The sequence below is a fragment of the Halichoerus grypus genome, chromosome 13, assembly GCF_964656455.1.
Source record: "Halichoerus grypus chromosome 13, mHalGry1.hap1.1, whole genome shotgun sequence".
NCBI lineage: Eukaryota > Metazoa > Chordata > Mammalia > Carnivora > Phocidae > Halichoerus > Halichoerus grypus.
The window spans coordinates 95,094,699-95,111,284 of NC_135724.1; the positions used below are offsets into that span (position 1 = coordinate 95,094,699).

General features: G+C 54.0%; 2 protein-coding genes across 2 annotated transcripts in view; one reads left to right on the forward strand and one right to left on the reverse strand.

Annotated features, from left to right (window-relative positions):
- Positions 1-6,634: 6,634 nt before the first annotated feature.
- On the forward strand, positions 6,635-9,794 carry P2RX2 (purinergic receptor P2X 2). The gene is made up of 12 exons (XM_036073018.2): positions 6,635-6,824; positions 6,932-7,067; positions 7,159-7,230; positions 7,331-7,406; positions 7,477-7,573; positions 7,730-7,810; positions 7,919-8,057; positions 8,448-8,578; positions 8,753-8,843; positions 8,981-9,046; positions 9,149-9,226; positions 9,395-9,794. Exons 1-12 carry the CDS (start codon positions 6,649-6,651, stop codon positions 9,497-9,499), a joined length of 1,248 nt encoding a protein of 415 aa, XP_035928911.1. The 5' UTR covers positions 6,635-6,648; the 3' UTR covers positions 9,500-9,794.
- Positions 9,795-11,366: 1,572 nt separating this feature from the next.
- Positions 11,367-16,586, reverse strand: part of POLE (DNA polymerase epsilon, catalytic subunit) — a 48,479-nt gene continuing 43,259 nt past the window's right edge. The window contains exons 46-49 of the mRNA XM_078061172.1: positions 14,141-14,341; positions 13,685-13,810; positions 12,941-13,030; positions 11,367-12,819 (exon numbers count right to left, since the gene is read on the reverse strand). Coding sequence (XP_077917298.1) covers positions 12,706-12,819; positions 12,941-13,030; positions 13,685-13,810; positions 14,141-14,341 — 531 coding nt within the window. The 3' untranslated portion in view covers positions 11,367-12,705. The remainder of the gene's footprint in view (positions 12,820-12,940; positions 13,031-13,684; positions 13,811-14,140; positions 14,342-16,586) is intronic.

The following is a 16,586-nucleotide window of genomic DNA, read 5'->3' on the forward strand; positions in this document are numbered from 1 at the left end:
CCACCTTCTCCGCCTCCAGCATCCCCACCTGTGGGTCTGCCGATCTCACCTGGGGCTGACTCCCAAGCTCTGGATAAAAGGCCCGTTTGTCCTCATTGTGGGGGGGGTCCTTCATTTCTGCAGACACTGTTCATCCGATAAACGTTTACTGACTTATTCATTATTGACCAGGCGCTAGGCTCCGAGAGGAAAGGACTGCGTGCCCCCGCCACCTAGGAGTGCTTGGTCTGTTTTGGGAAATGGTCTTGTCAACAAATAGATGACGCGGAATGAGGTAGACACCTGCAGGGCGAGGCGGGGTCCCGGGATGGGAGGGAGGACGCGGCCAGCGAGCGGAGGACAGGAGGCCCCGGGTGGGAGGCTCAGGCCGGGAGAGCCCGCCCCGCAGCGGCTCCGGAGGGGCTCCGGGACGTGGGGCAGGGGCTGCGGGAGACGCGGGGCAGGGTCGGGGCTGGAGCAGGAACCCAGAGGGACTGGGGCGCCACGAGCCCGCCTCCGCGCAGCCTAACAACGCGCCCCAAACTCAGGGGCCTGAAAGGGCCGTTTGTCCCTATCCTCTCTCAGGCCCTGTGGGTTGGCCGCGCGCAGGAGGCGGTTCTCTCTCGGGCCCGAGTCCCCGCAGGGTCGGAGCGGCTCTGCGCCCCAGCCCGGAGCCCGGCAGCGCGGGTGCGGACGGAGCCCCAGGCCCCCGGGCCGCGCGCGAGAGCGTGGTAAAGACGCAGGGACGCGCGGGTCCAGGGGGTCCGGGGGGCGGGGTCCAGGCGCAGCTGGGGGGCGGGGGGCTGTGATGGGCCTGGGGCTTCTGGTAGGGGCGGCCAGCACAACCCTGTGAGGATACTAGAAACAATGAGTTCCACACTCCAAATGGGTAAATCATATGGCGTGTGAATTTGATCTCAATAAAGTTGTTTAGAAAAGGAAATCTATTTTTGCTTTTTATTTTGAACTTTTACTTATAACTTGGTTGTTTTTACATTGTTATAGATATTTTTATTCTATTCTTGCCATAGAGTAATATTTCCTGTTAACCAAAGGTTTTAGAATTCAATTGAATAACTTAATTTTTTCACTTGTAAATTTTCACTTGTAAACTTTTTCACTTGAAAAACTATTATGAGGGGCGCCTGTGTGGCTTAGTTGGTTAAGCGACTGCCTTCGGCTCAGGTCATGGTCCCGGAGTCCTGGGATCGAGCCCCACACCTGCTCAGTGGGAGCCTACTTCTCCCTCTGCCCTTCCCCCCTTCACATGCTCCCTCTCTCTCAAATAAATAAATAAATAAATAAATTTTAAAGCATTATGCAAATTATAAGTTTTAATGGACACTGACTGTCCTTACAAGTTCCATGACTAGGGTCCACACTGGTTTTCTCCCAGCCTAGGGAGTTTGCATTAAGTGTTTCATTTTATTTATTTTTTTCATTAAACAGGTTTTTTTTCTTTTCTTTCATTCCTTTTTTTTTTTTTTTTTTTTAATTAAGCCCAGCGTGGGGCTTGAACTCACAAGCTCAGGATCAAGAGTCACATGCTCTACTCACCGAGCCAGCCAGCCGTTCCCATTTGATTTCTTCATTTTCTTTCCAGCAGACTTCCGGACACCTCATATAAACTTCCCAGTAAGTGCTTGGAGTCTCCCGAACCTAATCAAACATAGACTCCACACTGAATTTGTTCTAGTAACTGGAACCTTCCCAGGGGCCCTCGTACTCTCCTTGCAGCTTGCTGTGCATCCCTAGTGACCCAGGGCAGGAGACTCATCTCAAGAACAGAAATCAATAAATTCTGGGACAAATGCAAGATTATATAGTACACCTTTTCTTCCGAGAAAAGAGAAGGAAGACCCACTGCATGCATGCAGAAGACAAAATGCGCTCACGGCTGCCAGCAGGGAGGTGACCTGCAGCTTGGACATGCTCTTTCTGTTCGTCTGTCTTCATCACTGGAATTCAACCGTCTCTCCCAGACTGTTCAGGCACATTTCCTAAAAGTCTTCGTGCCTGGGACCCAACAGGCCATACCCACCTGCAGACGCAAGTCTTTGCTCAAATCAGATCATTTTCTTCAGTTATTCATCACTTCTTGTCTTCTCTTTCTTGAACCCTGTGCCCCAGGCTCCCGACCATCCTGCACACCCCAACTGACCTCTTGCTCTGGACCGCCCCCACCCCCCCCACCCCCCCCGCCCAGTGCTCTGCTCTGAGTTGGTGGTGTTCCCTCCACTTGGCCTCCTGGACAAGCTGTTCTCTTTCAGCTCACCTACCTGAATCATGATGGGATCCAGAAGAGTTTGTAATACCCTAAGCACACAGCATTGCCTCTGGTTGAAGCTTCTGTTGGTGGGGTCAGTGTGCCAGATGTTGAGTGAGGACGTGTGCTCCTCCCAGTTGGTGGGATCATGCTGGTCACTGCATCGGATACATGCAGTGACCAGCCCCTGGCCAGTGGGAAAGCCGTGTGCTCTATGTTCCTGTAACCCATGGTGGACAGACTGACCAGCCCCTCCCCTCTAAGACACAGAGACCCTCTCTGCCAACTCCAGCATCTGCAGGCCCGGGGACAGGGCAACACCCCAGAGCAGGGTTTCTGTCATCTCCAGGCCACAGGCCACAGGGAGCAGTGGCTCATCCCACCCAGCACCCAGGCAGCACCAGGACCCGCCCCCTTCACCCATCCCCTGGCACCACTAATCTGCTTTCCCTCTCGGTGGACTGACCTGTTTTGGAGATTTTATATAAATGCACTTGTACAACAGGTGGCCTTCAGGGACTAGCTTCTTTCACTTAGCATAATGTTTTCTAGGTTCACCTACGTTGTAATGTATGGAACATATAAGGTACTTTTTTCCATTTATTGCAGAATTCTATCCCATTGTATGGATATACCACATATTATTTATTCATTCATCAGTTGATAGACATTTGGGCTGTTTCTAATCTCAGCCATGATGTATAATATTATGAACATTTATGTACAAGTTTCTGTGTGAAAACAGGTTTTCATTTCTTTGGGGTATATTCCATCTAGAGGTGGAATTGTGGATCCTGTGATAAGTTCAAACCTTTTGATATGCTGCCATGTGGCTTTCCAAAGTGGTTGCCCCATTTTGACAGTCTCACCAGATGTAAGAAGGGTGTGATTTTCCCACATCCTTGCCAACATTTTTTTTTTAAAGATTTTATTTATTTATTTGTCAGAAAGAGACACAGCGAGAGAAGGAACACAAGCAGGGGGAGTGGGAGAGGGAGAAGCAGGCTTCCCGCTGAGCAGAGAGCCCGATGCAGGGCTCGATCCCAGGACCCTGGGATCATGACCTGAGCCGAAGGCAGATGCTTAACGACTGAGCCACCCAGGTGCCCCCCTTGCCAACATTTGTCATGTCTTTCCTGATGGTATGAAGTGATATCTCTCTTCCAACTGATGATATTGAGAGTTTTTTCGTGTACTGACTGGCCATTTCTGTATCTTCTTTGGAAAAATTTCTATTCAGATATTTTGCCCATTTTTAAAATCTGTTATTTGTCATCTTGTTATAAGTTGCAATAGTTTTTTTTTTAAGATACAAATCCCTATCACATATGTGATTTGCAAATATTTTCTCCCATTCTGTGGGTATCCTTTCTCTTTCTCAATGGCATCCTTTGAAGCACAGAAGTTTTTAATTTTGGTGAAGTCCAGTTTATCTATTTTTTTCTTTTTTTGCTTATATCTTTGTTGTAATTTATAAGAATACATTGCCAAATCTAAGGCCACAAATGTTTACTCCCACGTTTTCTATTAAGAGTTTTAATGTTTTGGTTTTTACATTAGGTCCTTGATGCATTTTGAATTAGTTTCCGTACGTGATATGCGGTAGGGGGTCTAACTTCAATCTTTTGCATGTGGATGTCAGTTCCCCAGGACCATTTGTTGACAGACTACTCTTTCCCATTAAATTATTTTGGTACTTGTCAAAAATCAATTTATTTTATTCTATTTTACATATTTATATTTTACTTCTCAGTTCTCAATTTAATTCCATAAATCTGCATTTCTATCCTTGTGTCAGTAAGTGAGAATGGAATTGCTGGGCCCTACAGTAACTTGTCTTGATCACTACAACTTTGTAGTGAGGTTTGAACTTGGAAAGTGTGAGTCCTCCAACCTGCTCTTCTTTATCAAGATTATTTTGGCAGCTCTGGGTCCCTTGCATTTCCATATGAATTTTAGGGTCAGCTTATCCATTGCTGCACCTGGGACTTTGGTAGGGATTGTGCTGAAGCTGTAGATAAATTTGGATTTAGTAATAGATAGTAGATTCTTAGAAATGACACCAGAGGAACAAGCAACAAAAGAAAAAAAAATAGGCAAAATGATTTCATTGAAATTAAAGACTTTTGTGCATCAAAGGATATTACCAAGACAGTGAAAAGATAACCTGCAATGGGAGAAAAATCTGACAAGGGCCTAGTATTCAGAATATATAGAGAATTGTTACAAACCAACAACAAAAAGGCAAACCTAATTTTAAAATCGGCAAAAGATTAAATAGACATTTTTTAAAAAGATTTTAGTTATTTATTTGACAGGGAGAGACACAGCGAGAGAGGGAACAAAAGCAGGGGGAGTGGGAGAGGGAGAAGCAGACTCCCCACTGAGCAGGGAGCCCGATGCTGGGCTCGATCCCAGGACTCTGGGATCATGAACTGAGCCGAAGGCAGATGCTTAACAACTGAGCCACCCAGGCGCCCCTAAATAGACATTTATCCAAACAAGTTATACCACTTCCCCCACTAGAATGGCAATGAGTAAATGAGCTGAAACTAACAAATCTTGACGGGCATGTGCAGAGATTGGAACCCTCATACACTGCTGATTGGAATGAAAGTGGTTCAGCTGCTTGGAAAACCGTATAGGGATTTCCCAAAAAGTGAAACACAGGGGTGCCTGGGTGGCTCAGTCGGTTAAGCGGCTGCCTTCGCCTCAGGTCATGATCCCAGGGTCCTGGGATCGAGCCCCGCATCGGGCTCCCTGCTTGGCAGAGAGCCTGCTTCTCCCTCTCCCTCTGTCTGCCGCTCTGCCTACTTGAGCTCTCTCTCTGTTAAATAAATAAATAAAAATCTTAAAAAAAAAAAAAAGTGAAACACAGAATTACCATGTGACTCAGAAACTCCACTCCTATATACCCAAAGAATTTTAAACAGGTGTTCAAACTAATAGTTGTACACAAACATTCATAACAGCACTAGTCACAAGAGCCAAACGATGGAAACACCCAAACGTCTATCCAAAGATGAGTAGATAAATTGTGGAATAATCACTCACAGGAATATTCTTCTTCCATAAAAAGGAATTAAGTATCGATACATGCTACAACCTGGATGGACCTTGGAAACATTATGCCTAGTGATAGAAGGCAGACACAAAACGAAAAATATTGTATGATTCCATTATATGAAATATCCAAAAGAGATAAATCCACAGAAAGGAGATTGGTGGGAGGAGGAGAAAACAGGGAGTTTATTTGGGGATGATAAGAATGTTTTGGAAGTAGATAATGGTGGCTGCATAACACTCTGTTTAATTGTTCATTAAACAATCTGTTCATTAAAATGGTTAATTAGATGCTAAGTGAATTTCACCTAAATAAAGGTGTAAGAAATTTATCATTTTGTGAAATACTATGATGTCTGGGATTTGCTCCAAAATAATGAAATGGGGTGTAGATATAAAAGGTCTTAAGGAAGGGGCGCCTGGGTGGCTCAGTTGGTTAGGCGACTGCCTTCAGCTCAGGTCAGGATCCTGGAGTCCCGGGATCGAGTCCCACATCTGGCTCCCTGCTCGGCGGGGAGTCTGCTTCTCCCTCTGACCCTCCCCCCACCATGCTCTGTCTCTCTCTCTCTCTCTCAAATAAATAAATAATCTTTAAAAAAAAACAGTCTTAAGGAAAAAAACAACTTTGGTTTGCAAAGAAAACAGAAATGGATTGGAAGTGGATAAAAGCAGAGTTGGGGGCCCTAGCCGAAGTCCAGGACAGACGCGAGGGCGGGGCGATCGGGCGGAGGAGGGGGCTCGAGCTGAGCGGCTCTGAGCGCGTCCCCAGACCCAGCAAGGGCCGCAGGGTTTGCGTGAACCCGGCCGGAGGGTGTCCTTGCCGAGCAGCGGGCAGGCGCCAAGCACTGCCCTTCGGGAATCCCCCCCTCGACCACCTTACACTCAGCACGCACACCACGCTGCAAGGCGACGGTGTCTCAGTAAAGCTGGGAAAACTGTATCCAGCAGGGACGGCCGTGAGCGTTGGGCGCGCGCCGCGGTCAGACGCCGCTGGAGACGCGAGGAGCCCGGCGGAGCCCGGCCGCGTCCTCCGCCCGCATCTCAACCAGGTCCCCCGCTGGCTCTGTATCCTCCCCGGGGACGTGCGGGCCCCGGTGCCTCCTCGGGCCCTCCGCGGGCGCGGCGGGGCGCAGGCTGCCGCCTCAGCTCTGCCAGCTCCGGGCCCACCTGGCGGCACGTGCCACGTGCGCCCCCGCGCGCTCCAGACCCGGCCCGGGCGGGGTGGGGGCGGGGCGGGGCGCGCCAGGCCACGCCCCGGGGCGGTGCCGCGGGGCGCCCCTGTCCGCGCCCCCAGGCCGCAGGGTGCGCGCCGCGTCGCGCCCCTGGCGGAGCTCCGGGCCATGGCTGCCGCCGAGCCCAAGCCCCCCGCGAGGGCGGACGCGGCCAGGCTTCTGGCCCGGGGCTGCTGGTCGGCGTTCTGGGACTACGAGACGCCCAAGGTGATCGTGGTGAAGAACCGGCGCCTGGGCGTCGTGTACCGCGCGGTGCAGCTGCTCATCCTGCTCTACTTCGTGTGGTGGGTGCGGCTGGGCCGGGGGCGCGGGGGCGCCGGGGCCCGGAGCCACGGGGAGCGGCGGGGGAGGGTCCCGGGTCGCCTCCAGAGCGGCCCTGCCCGTCCCGCAGGTACGTGTTCATCGTGCAGAAGAGTTACCAGGACAGCGAGACGGGCCCCGAGAGCTCCGTCATCACCAAGGTCAAGGGCATCACCTTCTCCGAACACAAAGTGTGGGACGTGGAGGAGTACGTGAAGCCCCCCGAGGTGCGCCTGCCCGCCCCGCGCGCCCCCGGGAAGGAGCGAGGGGTGTCTGCGCGGCCCGCCTTGGCCGACCATCCCCTCTTTCTGAGCCCAGGGAGGCAGCGTGTTCAGCATCATCACCAGGATTGAGGTCACACCCTCCCAGACCCTCGGAACCTGCCCAGAGGTGAGGCCAGGTGGAGGGCAGAGCTGGGGCGGAGGGAGGGGACCCAGCTGTGCCTGCCCCAGAAGGTGTGGGGCTCCTGACCACGCCGGTTCCTCCCTAGAGCATGAGGGTCAGCAACGCCACCTGTGACTCGGACAAGGACTGCGTGGCCGGGCAGCTGGACATGCTGGGCAACGGTCAGTGCACGCCAGCCGGGGGTGGGGCGGGGCGGCGCTCCTCGCCCCCTGAGCGCGCGTCTGCCCGCAGGCCTGCGGACCGGGCGCTGCGTGCCCTACTACCAAGGCTCGGCCAAGACCTGCGAGGTGTCGGGCTGGTGCCCGGTGGAAGATGGGGCCTCTGTCAGGTGTGCACCCCCGGCGACCCCACCTACCCGGGCCCCGGCTGACATCCCAGCGCGACTCTGTTTCCCTCCTTTCTCTCCTCACTGAGCAGAGCCGGGATGTGCTGGGGAGGGGACTGAGGCGGGAAGACTAAACACATCCAGTCTGTGCCTCCTCAGCCAATTTCTCGGCAAGATGGCCCCAAATTTCACCATCCTCATCAAGAACAGCATCCACTACCCTAAATTCCAGTTCTCCAAGTAAGAGCCACTAGGGTACGGTGACAATGAGCTAGGGATGGGAGCTACCTCCAGGGAGCGTGCTGTTGGTGGGTACAGAGCACTGACGTTGCTGGGCCCCGTCCGCAGGGGCAACATAGAGCACCGGAAGGACGGCTACCTGAAACGCTGCACGTTTGACGAGGTCTCTGACCTCTACTGTCCCATTTTCAAGCTGGGCTTCATTGTGGAACAGGCAGGGGAGAACTTCACAGAGCTGGCACATACGGTGAGGGGGCAGCCAAGGGACAGTGGGGGAGTCAGCTCTCCTTTCAGATGCTGGCCCCTACTTGCAGACGAAGGGTCTGCCAACCCCCTTGGCAGTCTTGGCCAACCCTGGCCCTCTTCAGGCAGATGAAGGAGAAACACGATCGGCCAACCCATCTGGGCATGCATGGCTCCTGCTGAATTATTAACTCCTGGTCACACAGCTGGCCACCGGTGTCCCCTCATGCTTCAGAAGCAGGGCACTCCCCAAGCACCCCGGCTCTCAGCCCGGAGCTGTCCCAGGTGCCCCGAGATGAGCACCCCATATGCAGTCTCAGGGCAGGACCCCACGGCCCTCGAGGGTCCTGTGTGTGCCCTCCCTGACACCCATCTCTGTGCCTCCTCCGGGCAGGGTGGCGTCATTGGGGTCATCATCAACTGGGACTGTGACCTGGACCTGGCAGCGTCAAAGTGCAATCCCAAGTACTCCTTCCGGAGGCTTGACCCCAAGCACGTCCCAGCCTCATCTGGTTACAACTTCAGGTACCTTGGCCTTGGGATGCCTGGGTTCTCGTCTGCCCTGGCTGTGGGGGCTCCAAGACGACAGGGCAGGCGCTCAAAAGTCCAGGGGCCCCGGGGTTGGTGGAGTTTTGGAGCATCCCATCTTGGGTGATGGGTGAGCACCCACCACCACGCTCCATAGTCATTCTTACCCAGGTTTGCCAAATACTACAAGATGAACGGCAGCGCCACCCGCACACTCATCAAGGCCTATGGGATCCGCATCGACGTCATCGTGCATGGACAGGTAACCCAGCCTGCTCTGCCTACCAGGGATTCAGGCAGGCCCAGGGCTGCGCTGGCACAGCCCCATCTCCCCCACCCTCCCTTGAGCCCCACTTGCCTCAGACCCGGCAACCATCTAAGGCCGCCTCCCCTCCCAAGGCAGGGAAGTTCAGCCTGATTCCCACCATCATTAATCTGGCCACAGCACTGACCTCCATCGGGGTGGTAAGGAAATGCATGCTGGGCATTGGGGGGGGGGGTCCTTGGTAGTGGGAGCGGGAGGGGTGGTGTCTCCTAGGCCCTCACATGTGGGTCTTGCCGGCCCAGGGCTCCTTCCTGTGTGACTGGATCTTGCTGACGTTTATGAACAAAAACAAGGTGTACAGCCATAAGAAATTTGACAAGGTGTGCACGCCGAGACGCTCCCCTGGTAGCTGGCCTGTGACTCTGGCTCTTGTGTTGGGCCAGGCCCCTCCCCCACCCCATCCCTGCTCTGCAGACCCAGGCCAGGCAGGCCAAGCTCTGGCTGCCCCGCCCCCATGGCTTTGCCCCACCTCTGCCCCATCCGAGCAGATGGTGGACCCTCCTGAGCTGACTGCAGAACCAGAGCTGTCCACCTCCGAACCTTCCCGGCAGGACTCCACACTCACAGACCCCCGAGGTTTGGCCCAGCTCTGAGCCCACCACACACCTTCCATCATGTCTCAAAGGCTCTGCCTGGTAGGGCCCTTAAGTCTGTGGTCCCAAGAGACCGAGCCCCAGCTCCCCTGGCAGCCCACGGAGACCTGCACAGTGCACCTGGGGCCCTGCCCTCACACCTCAACACTGTGAGAGCCTGGGAACCACAAGACCCCCCTGCAACCGGGCAATGGGCCGACACAAAGTGGGTGGCACCCTGACCCTGGCTGGCCCCCCAACTTCCCCCAGGTCTGAAGGGAGGGAGGGGCAGACTCCTGCCTCCTCCTCTCCAGCTTCTCACCCCTCCCCGCCCACACCCCTTACTTGCTTCACAGCAAGAAACCACATACCCAGAATCCAATAAACGTGTGACCAGAACCTCTGGCCTCATTTTTCAGGAAAAGCATCTGGAGACCCTGAAGACAAACATGTAGGAGGGTCCTTGCATGTGGGAGCTATGGGCGCCCTTGGTCCTGTCTCCCCTCTAACCAGCCTGGGTGCAGAGTTTGCACAGGCATGTCTACCCCCATGTCCAGCCAGGTCATGGTGACATCTGACCAGGGGGGCCATGGGGGTGGGCAGAGACTGATGGTGCATGAGGAACTCAACTTGTCCCAGCACCTGCCCTGCAGTTAGCTTACCAGCTTCCTGGGGGTGGGGGTGTCACCCCAAACCTAAGCCTCAAAATATGGGACAGGATGGGGACTCTGGAGAAGGGGAGCCAGAGAGCAGGTGAGGAGAGTCGTACTAAGGAAAACACTGGCTCTTGCTCCAAACCTGTGCAAGCATCCCAGGCCCCACTTACAACAGGGTGGGCAGGGCAGGAATTTGGTGCTGGGGATGGGGATGGACAGGGCAGGGCCAGGTTGAGGAGGTGCACAGGCCGGCACCAGCGGGTCAGGCCTGCAGATAATTGGCTAGCACGCCCAGAGATGCCACAGTGGTCATTACATCCAGCGACTCCGCCTGGTGCCTGTCTGGCCAGGCCCCCCCTTGAGGGGTTGCCAGAACTTGGCTGGACGGTGGTTTCCCCAGCAACGGGGATGGCAAACACAGGTCTGAGGCAGCACGGCATGCTTTGCACAGATGACCTTGGCTAGGATCCCACCACTTCCAAGGCCCAGTGAGGGCTCAGACCCTGCCCAGCTCCCAAGTCCCCAAGTCCAAGTGACACTGGCAGGTGGCCAGAGCCGGCCCTCCCACCTGCCCACACCCACCTAGGCCAGCAATCACACACACCTGAGAAGCCCCCACCCAGCCCCCTCTGCAGACCCTCACATTCCTGGGGTGAGGACCCCACTGTCACCGAAGGGCCTGCAACATCTAGGTGCCTGGCTTGCTGACATCCAGCTCTAGTTTTGGAGAAACTGGCTTTTCCAGTTGGGGCTGGACTGCAGCTCAAGGACCATGGCCAGGGGTTCAGGTTTCCCATTCCCAAGCAGGAGAGTGACCCTGGGGCCCTCAGCTGCCCCAAATGCCCCAGGCCCTAAGCTGGCCTCTGCAGGAGCCACCCTGCTGCAGGGACTGGGGGTGGGGGTGGGTGTGCAGGCCCTCAGCCCCACCCCACCCCCCTCTGGGGCTTCTCGGCTCCACTTCCAGGAAGCCTGGTCAGCCCCCTCCTCCCCCACCCAGCCCTAATTTGATCTGATCTCCATCTGGGGGCTGATGCAGGCTCTATCCACCCTCCAGCCAGTATTGGGTTTCTCGTGGCCACGGGGCCTAGACACACCCAAATTTCAGTACCCAGAGGCCAACACACCCAGCTGGAGCGATGTTAGCTACTCCTCCTTCCATCCGTGTAGAGACTGAGACACCTCGCGCACACACACGTAAAAATCTCAAAAAATGTAAAATTCAAAGAATAAAATGAAGTTCACAGTATAATACTGAGAAGTTAGGCAACAAGGATGAATTTAAGCCAGGCTCCAGAGCCCACAGCGGCGGAGGGCTCACACAGGGCTTCCCCTGAGGCCGCCCATTTGGGGTCTGCTGTCGCCTTACCAACTCCGCCGTTCCTTTTCTGCTTGCAGTCCCATTTAGTTAGAAACCAAGTGTGGAGTCGGTCTTCTGGGGCTGCCAACAGAACAGCGGAAGCAGCTGCTCAGCAGTCTTCCTGAGGTCACTGAAAGGCAGGCCCCCCACGGCCTGGGCCTCTCCCCTTGCCCAGCCCAACCCGCAGGGAGAGCTAAGGGCCAGGCCCCACGTCTCTGGCCTCACCCAGCTCCGAATACACTGGTGGCAGGCATCCAGCGTTAAGGAGGCCACAGCTCTAACCGGCTCTGCCGTGGGCAGGTGAGGGCAGCAGGCCCAGGGCTTGCATGCCCCGCTTGGCCTTTGGAGGTCGGGCAGGCCCCCCCAGGGTCAGAAGGCTTGGGACCAATCCCTGACACTGAGCAGCCAGAACAGAACCACGCAACCCCAACAAAGCTGCTGATGCTGTTTCTGTCTCTCCCCAAGACGTAGACCCCTCCGAACTGAAGGGAAAAACCTAAAACCTTGAATGTGAAGAAATGTTTTCCTCAAACCCAGGCACAAGACACGACGTGAGTCTGACAGATGGTGTGCACTGTCCCTCCCCTGGGCCTCGGGCTCCCCGCCACTGAGACCGGCACGTGCGCCTGGGGGGGCTCCTCACAGCACAGGCGGGTGAGCGGGCAGGGGCGCCACACCCCAGATCCCAGTCTCGCTGCTGCAGACACTGTTGTCATGTGAGCCCCCACCCCTGCAGACCCTACTCTGACCAAGAAGTTTCCAGACAAGAAGCCCAAGTCCCGGGAACTCATCGTCTGAAAGACGCCCAGGTCCCCACGAGGTTCAGCTCTGGATTCCCTGGAAATGGCCCAAATCCTGCTGGTGTCAAGCTATCGGACGTGTTCTCTGTGGTAACAAGTGATCAAAAACCAGGGGCGCAAACTCCCACTAGGCTACCCTCAGGGACTCTGCCCAGAGACCCCCCCTGAGCAGCAGGGAGGGCGTTTAGTCAGCAAAACACAGTCCTGGGGCCCCTCCCTGGGAACACTGCTCAGGCCCAGAGTGGGCTGCCCTGACCACAGCTGGGGACCCAGGGAACCCAGAGGTAAGTTCTCTCCTGGGCCCCGTGACCGCTCCCCGAAGCTCCCTGAGGCTGGTGTTCCCTGCTGCTCCGTCCTGGACATGGCCACAAGTTTGGGAGGTCAGGGCAGAGAAGGGGGACGCTGCTCAAGTTGCTAATGGCCCAGCTGAGGGTTCTTCTGCAGCAGCCACTCCAGGGTCTCCATGAGGTATGACATGCCATAGTGCTGGGCAATGTTCCGGAAGATTCCAATCTGCTCCATGAAGACCTGCAGAAATGAGAAGTCACAGTGAGACCCGGTTCCAGAGGAGGCCCCAGTGTGTAGGCGTAGAAGCAGATGTGGGCAGACGGGAAAGGGCAGCAGGGCCGGCTGGCTGTGGGAGCCCCACCTTGGTGTGGATGGTGAGGGCAAAGCCCCCCGCACAGCGGCAGTACACAGGCATGTTGGTCTCCTTCACGCCCCGGCACTTCAGGCAGATCTGCAACGAGGAGCAGCCCTGGTCAGGAGTCTCCCCTGCCCAGGCCAGTCGTGGCCAGCAGTGGTCAGCCGCTGAGCACATTCACTCGACCGGCCCTCCCTGCCTCCCACTGCCATGGCCTTTAGCTCAACTATGAATAAAATGTGAGACTCTGCAACAGGATCTATCCAAACGTGCCAGGTGCTTCCTAACACCCTCGGTGTGAGCACTGCACCCTTGACTCTTGAGTCCTGGGAGCTCCTCACCCCTGCCCCGTCCTCGGGTCTCCCCACTCCATCACAGCTCCTCAGATCTCTGCTCAGATGTCCCCGCTCAGTGGGAACATCCCTCCAGCCAATGCTGAAAACTTCCCTCTCTCTCCCCCATCCATTCTCTTTACGCTCACCGTGACTTACACACCGTCTGCTCACGGTCTATCCCCTCTCACTACGATGAAAGATCCGTGAGGCCAGCACCTGGCCCCCGTAGGAACCCCAGAGATGCTGTAAGAATGAGTCAAAAGGACGAAGCCTGAACCAAGGGGTGGTCACCTCAGAGGACCAGGTCGTGACTTGAGAAGTGTGCACACCCGTAGCTTCTCCTGGGTGCCAATCGCCTACCCAGAAGGCCTCTGCCCACTGGAGGGCAGTCCCCAGTGCCAGGCCCACTGCTCACCAGGTCCTGCAGGGTGAAGGCCATCAGTTTCTTCTGCAGGGCTTCCACCAGAGCCATCTCGATGACTGACGTGTCATAGGCAATCTGACAGTTGGAGCAGAGCCACTGAGCCAGCACAGCCCCGTCCTAGGCAGAGGAGGAGGGGGCCCGTCAGTTCTCTGCTCAGCCTCTGCTCAGCCTTCCCCAGGGCTGGGGAGGGACGAGGTGGCGCGAGCGGGGAAGGTGGGGGCTGCTGGCCCACACTGAGGTCACCGCCAGGCGTGTTTACGAGGACACCGCTCTGGTACGTGGCACAGAGTGCCTTTTACATCAGAACTCGCAGGGGAGCTCAAGAGGGGGCGCTGTAGCCCCTCCGTCCTGACTCCGCCGCGAGGACCCAGTGCTGCGAGGACCCAGCGGCCACAAGGACCCGGCGCCATGAGGGTTAGGGTTATCCCTAACTCGGCGGCCACCCACCTGAGAGAAGGAGGACTCTCTGCACAGGTCCAGGTCCCGGCAGAAGTTACAGCTGCGGCAGATGACCTCAGGAAGCACGTAGGAACGACAGGGGTCTCGGAACTGGGCCTCCTCCGAGAACTCGCCCACGTCCACCAGGCGAAGCAGGTCCCGGTTCAACTTGTTCACCTGGTTTGTGATGTTCGTGTCCAGAGACAGAACCTTCAAAGAAAAGAGCCTGCGTCAGGGATGGCTCTCTGGGCTTCCCTGCTCTGTCAGGACTGGGAAAGCCTGTGGGGGACTCTTACAGCTGCAGTTCCTCAGCATCACCTCACCCTCCCTTTTCCCGCTGGACGTGTCAGAGGAGGGGAGCCGCAGCGTCTACACCAGTGGTTCCTCAGTGTGGGGCCCTCCGCGCAGAGGCCCTGCCCTGATCCCAAGTCTCGTGGTCTCCGTCAGCTCCAGGGGACTCTGGGGCATACTACTGACTCCTTCCTCCTCACTGACGGCAGTCCTAGATCGATGGGACTTGACAATCTCGTTTGTAGGGTGGATGATTCCAACCCCCGATGGTGGGGATATTCCCACGCCAGCCCACAGAAGCCTCTTCAACCTCCTGCTAGAGCCTGTGCAGCTGGTGCTGGGAGTCTGGCTCTCGTGGTAGGTGCAGAGCCACGATGAGGCATCTGACCCCCGTCCCTGAAGGAGAGGCAAGCACAGGACAGACCTCTTCGGAAGCCTCTCCCACACCCAGCTCAGTGCCAAAAGCACCACAGAACCTAACACCACTTAGAAGACATTTTTGAGAGAACTGTTGTTAGTCAAATTTGAAGCCCACCACCCTATCCAGTGAGGCAAGCAGGTAAATCTGCAAGTATGTACAATGAGGATCAACAACCTGTTAGGCTTAAAAACATATAGATTACCTATTTCTGATTGAAAAAACTGGATTGAATTAAAGAGAAAAAAATGAAAAGAGATTTCACTAGTGAATTACCAAATGTTAAGGAAAAAACAATATCTGCATAATATCTTCTAAGAAACACAAAAGGGAAACACATCTAAACTCATTTTATGAGACTAACATCACCCTAATACCAGACAAAGACAGTACGAGAAAACAGCACACCAACAGCCATCATGTGCACTCAAAAATCCCCAAGAATATACCAGCAAACCAAACCCACCAATACACAGAAAGGATAGCACATCCTGACCAAGTGGGATTTACCCCAGGAATGCAAGGCTGGATCAATATTCAAAAATCAGTGCCATATCCAGATGGCCAACAGACACATGAAAAGATGCTCAACCTCACTCACCACCAGGGAAATGCAAATCAAAACCACAATGAGGTATCACCTCACACCTATCAGAATATTTAAAATAAAAAACACAAGAAATAACAGGTGTTGGTAAGGATGTTGAGTTGATGGAAATGCAAACTGGTGCAGCCATTGTGGAAACAGCATGGAGGCTCCTCAAAAAATTAAAAATAGAGCTACCTTAAGATTCAGTAATTCCATTACTGGATATTTACTTAAAAAAACAAAAACACTAATTGAAAAAGACACATGCACCCCTATATTTACTGGGGCATTATTTACAATAGCCAAATTACGGAAGCAACCCAAGTGTCCACTGATGAATGGATAAAAAAGATATGATGCAAGATACAAGGTCAATATACAAATATTGGGGGCGCCTGGGTGGCTCAGTTGTTAAGCATCTGCCTTCGGCTCAGGTCATGATCCCAGGGTCCTGGGATTGAGCCCCGCATCGGGCTCCCTGCTCTGTGGGAAGCCTGCTTCTCCCTCTCCCACTCCCCCTGCTTGTATTCCTGCTCTCGCTATCTCTGTCAAATAAATAAAATCTTTAAGATATATATATACACAAATATTGTATACGTATCTCTATAGAGTAGCAGTGAACAACTGGAAACTGAAGTTTAAAAAACTGCCCTCACAATAGCATCAAACAACCTGAAAGCCTTAGGTGCAAATGTGTGCAATATTTATATGCTGAAAACCCCAAAACACTGATGAAGAAAACCAAAGATGACCCAAATAAATAGAAAGATACAGTAGTTCATGAATTAAGAGTCTCAGCACTAAGATGTTAATTCTCTCTAAAATAATCTATAGATTAAAATGACTCCAATCAACATCCTAAAAGGATTTTTTTTTCTGGGTAGAAACTGATACGCTGATTCAGAAATTTATATGGAAAGCAAAGGAGCTAGACAGAATAAGAGCAATTTAAAAAAAAATAAAGTTGAGGCATTCACACTATCTGGTTTCAAGACTTACTGATAAAGTTACATAAATCGAGACAATGTGGTGCTGGAAAACAGACAATGAGATTGATGGAGATCCAGAAAAAGACCGACACATGTATACGACCAGTTAAGTTTTGAAACAGATACAAACGCTATTCAATGGAGAAAGAACAATCTTTTCAAATAAAC

Coding starts and splice junctions, on each gene's coding strand:
- P2RX2 (XM_036073018.2), top strand. CDS start 6,649: ATGGCTGCCGCCGAGCCCAAGCCCCCCGCGAGGGCGGACGCGGCCAGG. Junction 7,068..7,158: donor AGTACGTGAAGCCCCCCGAG/GTGCGCCTGCCC, acceptor TTCTGAGCCCAG/GGAGGCAGCGTGTTCAGCAT. Junction 8,844..8,980: donor ACGTCATCGTGCATGGACAG/GTAACCCAGCCT, acceptor TCCCCTCCCAAG/GCAGGGAAGTTCAGCCTGAT.